Source organism: Penaeus chinensis, chromosome 35, assembly GCF_019202785.1.
Source record: "Penaeus chinensis breed Huanghai No. 1 chromosome 35, ASM1920278v2, whole genome shotgun sequence".
In the NCBI taxonomy this organism is placed as follows: Eukaryota; Metazoa; Arthropoda; class Malacostraca; order Decapoda; family Penaeidae; genus Penaeus; species Penaeus chinensis.
This window is the reverse complement of record NC_061853.1, coordinates 13,778,560-13,782,104: the sequence shown is the minus strand read 5'-3', so window position 1 is coordinate 13,782,104 and position 3,545 is coordinate 13,778,560. Positions and strand designations below refer to the sequence as shown.

At 50.6% G+C, this 3,545-nt stretch overlaps 1 protein-coding gene across 1 annotated transcript in view; it reads left to right on the top strand.

Moving 5' to 3' along the window:
* Nucleotides 1-518: 518 nt before the first annotated feature.
* The window catches only part of LOC125044207, a gene marked incomplete at its 5' end in the record, with an annotated part of 3,822 nt that continues 795 nt past the window's right edge, over nt 519-3,545 (top strand). Inside the window, 2 exon segments of the mRNA XM_047640717.1 lie at nt 519-1,471; nt 1,589-3,545. The exon segment at nt 1,589-3,545 is cut by the window's right edge and continues 795 nt beyond it. Coding sequence (XP_047496673.1) covers nt 1,064-1,471; nt 1,589-2,329 — 1,149 coding nt within the window. The 3' untranslated portion in view covers nt 2,330-3,545.

The window sequence follows — 3,545 nt, the reverse complement described above, 5'->3', positions numbered from 1 at the left end:
TACTTCTCTGTAAAATTGTTTGTCGTCCACTGAACGTAATAAATTTATCAAATCCCACACACTCCTACACACACAAACACCTTCCCTTCCTTTCCCATCCATTTCTTCCATCCCCTCCGTCCTTCTGCGTAGAAGTCGGGTAGCTTCTGCTTCTTTCGCTGTCATCCCTATTCCCATTATCGTTCCGACACCAGTCTCCCTGGCCCCGCAGATCCTCCTTGCATCCGGTCCCCGCGTCCAGCACGAGGAGCATCCTGCATAATAAATTAAGAGGGGGGGTTAGGACCTCTCCAGGAGCCAGGGTGCGCAACTGAATTCTGACGCCACCGATTGCCTCAAGACGAGGGGAGCGGCCGCGTTTTCCTGCATGTCGCTCCGTTACTACTATGTAATTTAAATCGCTGCTCGCGTGTGACTCAGATTGGGCGATGTTAGAGATCGGCGGAGCTCCTGCCTCCGGGCACACGCCTCACCTGCTATGTTTACGCTCTGACTCATGAGCCTTTTCTCTTTCGCAGGTCGCCGTTGGCTGTTCGGGTAGTGACGTTGCCGGGGCAGGCAGCGCCTATTGGCTGGCGGCTCGGTGACATCATAGGAGTGAGCGGTCATTCGCCAAAAGCAGGGGTGATGTCATGCGGCTGGAAAGCGAGCTACCCGGTTACTAGCCAAGGATCCGTGACGTCATAGCCAGACCAAAAAGTGGAGGAGGATTCAGCAAGGCTCCATTGATGGAGGCTCGGGCAGGCGAGGACAGTTGACGAGGGAGCGCTGCTGAGTGTGTGCCGCGCTGCCAGTGCGTCCCTGTCAGACCAGAGAACGTGACGCGACCAGGGATATACGCGAGATACGAGACGGGATAGTGAATGTCAGCCCCAGAGATCTTATCGAAACAACCAGTGTTAAGTTGAAAGGGTGCAGTGAATCATAATCTCCTTCAGTGCATTGATTTAGTTGTTAAAAGTTCGTTCAGCCGCAAAAAGTGAAGTATTCCGAACATGAGAGTGCCAGGCCAGTGATCCACCGGCCGCAATCCATCTCGAGAAGGAACCCGAAGCATCGGTGAATGCAGTGCGCAGAGACCCGGGCCTGGGAGGTGCAGGGAGTGCTGGCCCACGGTGAGCAGGCCAGGATAGCGGGTCGTAGTGTCCGAGCAGGCAGCATCGGCCCTACCTCACAGGTGTTCGAGTGTAGGATGTGCCAAGGCAGCCACGAGTGCTCGGGGCGGTGCGCAGAGTGCAGCACGAGCGCAACCTCCTTCAGAAATAGCATCGCGATGGGCGGCGTGAGAGGAGGTTCCACCCTGAACGAGGTAGGCGTTGCGAGACACCTTCCCCACCACGCCTCCACGCCACACCTGTTCGTGTACCAGGCCGCCGACGACGAAGACGAGGTGGACTACGCCCCCAAGGACTGCAAGGAGCCCATCTACTCCTCCGCTATTGACATCCGGAAGACCACCGCATCGAAGGAGGTTCGTAATTATGTTAATAGCAGTAACAGTTTATTTCAATTTGAAGTCTAATAGCTTATTAGGAGTCATTCGGCCTTGCGAAATACTCATTCCTTACCATGGTCAATCCTATTCCAGGCGGAGGCAGTGCGTCGCATCACGGAAAAGTACGACTCGCTCCGCGCCCTGACGGACCGACGGGACGATGTGGACGACCCGCTGGCCGTCACGGACGAGGACGTGGCGCGAATCGAGACATTCTTCCGTGGCCATAAGACGCAGCTCTGGGTTTGTCGCACACTGGCCAACCTCTACTGTGAAAGTGGGGCTGGAGCTTCGCATGGCACGTGGGAGCTGAAGTACACGGGCGTACCCATTCTGCTGCTGGACCAGGGAGACACACGTTCCCGCGACAAGCGCCTCCTGCAGCTCATCCTGGCGGAGAAGGGAACGGGCTTCGCCCTGTGGAAGGACGTAGTGGACAACCTCACCTCGTACAGGGCCCAAGAGCCCCAGTTCCATACCCTCTACTTGTCGTCGGACCACCGCCGGCGGATGGGACTCTCCTTCAACGACGGTCGCGCCGCCTGCGAGTTCCACAGCCACATCGAGCGCCTGACGGCCGACCCCGCCAACATTTCGCTCTCAGGGCCCGGTAAGAAGAAGAACAAGCCCAAGGAGAAGGTGTCTAAGTACAGAGCTCCCAAGAAGACCGACATCTCTTCGCCTTGCAACTTCCAGCACGTGACCACGGTGGACGCCTGCGACAAGACGCGGTTTTTCTCTCTGCAGGCGTTCTCCAAGGTGAAAAACCCGCCCCCTTTGCAGCCACACACGGTGGTGGAGCGGCCTGTAGAGGCGACGACTGCCAAAGTGTAGAGGGCGGGAAGTGCAGCCATACTCGCCCGAAATTCCCTTCAGATGTATATGAATCTATTTAATCTTCCTTTTGTCGTAGTGATAAGGGACCTTGTGAATAAGGTCAGTGAAAAGGCGTGAACTCAGAAAGAGTGCTCGGAAGCAACGCCTGTATGCTTAAACGTGCCAACATAATAGATTCTCTCGAACTTGTTGATATGCTTGATTGACATTCAAAGATACTGCATAGGACTCGGGTACAAGAGCAGAAGACAAGGGAGAATCCAAGTGATAAAATGTTCTCTTATGAAAACGGAACTAGAATTAAAGAGACCATATGATGGGTCCTCTGTGCCTTTTTTCTTGACAAAATATATTCTATAAGTGTTCACGGTGATTCTCCCGAGGACATTGGGATGGTATGCTGAATTGTCATGCAATATGTGATTTTTTCCATGGGTAACGGAATACCCAGGTGACCTAGTGACATGGTGCTGTTGGCGACTGTTAAGAGACGGTAATAACAGTTTATTTTTTTTTATCTCAGTGGGACCTAGATTTTGGTTAAACAAACAGTAACATTAGTGGAATGCGAGTTATTTGCCACTCATTTGAAAAAAGCTGCATATATCATTAATGTATTATACGAGAAAGAAATGGACTTACAAGAAAAGTGTACAGAATGGGGTGGAAAGACAAAAACATGTTTTGTTCTCATTTATGCGGCAGAAGACATGCGCGTCCTCAAAGCAACTTTGCATGTACGAGCATATGGGATTAACACGGAGAAATTGACTTGACTTTCTATGTATTAGTTAATGTCACGTACGGAAATATAAAGTAGAGAGATTGTATGCATACTGCAATGCAGTAAACTAGATGAATGTACAGCGAGGAGATTCTGATAAAAAAAAATAATTGTAGGTCTATATAACATTGGGTATCCAATGTACAGGCTTAAAGCCTCTCTATGAATGGTTACGGGAAATTAGCCTTATAGAAACGATATAGGGCTCTTATTTTCCGTGTAGTGCTGTAATATTGCTGAAGTGTGTGCAAAAAAAATGTGTCATCCATAAGTTTTTAGAGAAAACGAGCCTTAGAGGCAGAATGTAATGTGATTTTGTCATCTATGTATATAGGCCTTACGGATAAACAATTTACCTTGTAAACAAGAAGCAAGCATTAGATGCCTCATATGCATAGTATACTGGTAACTTGAAGTGTTACAGCCATA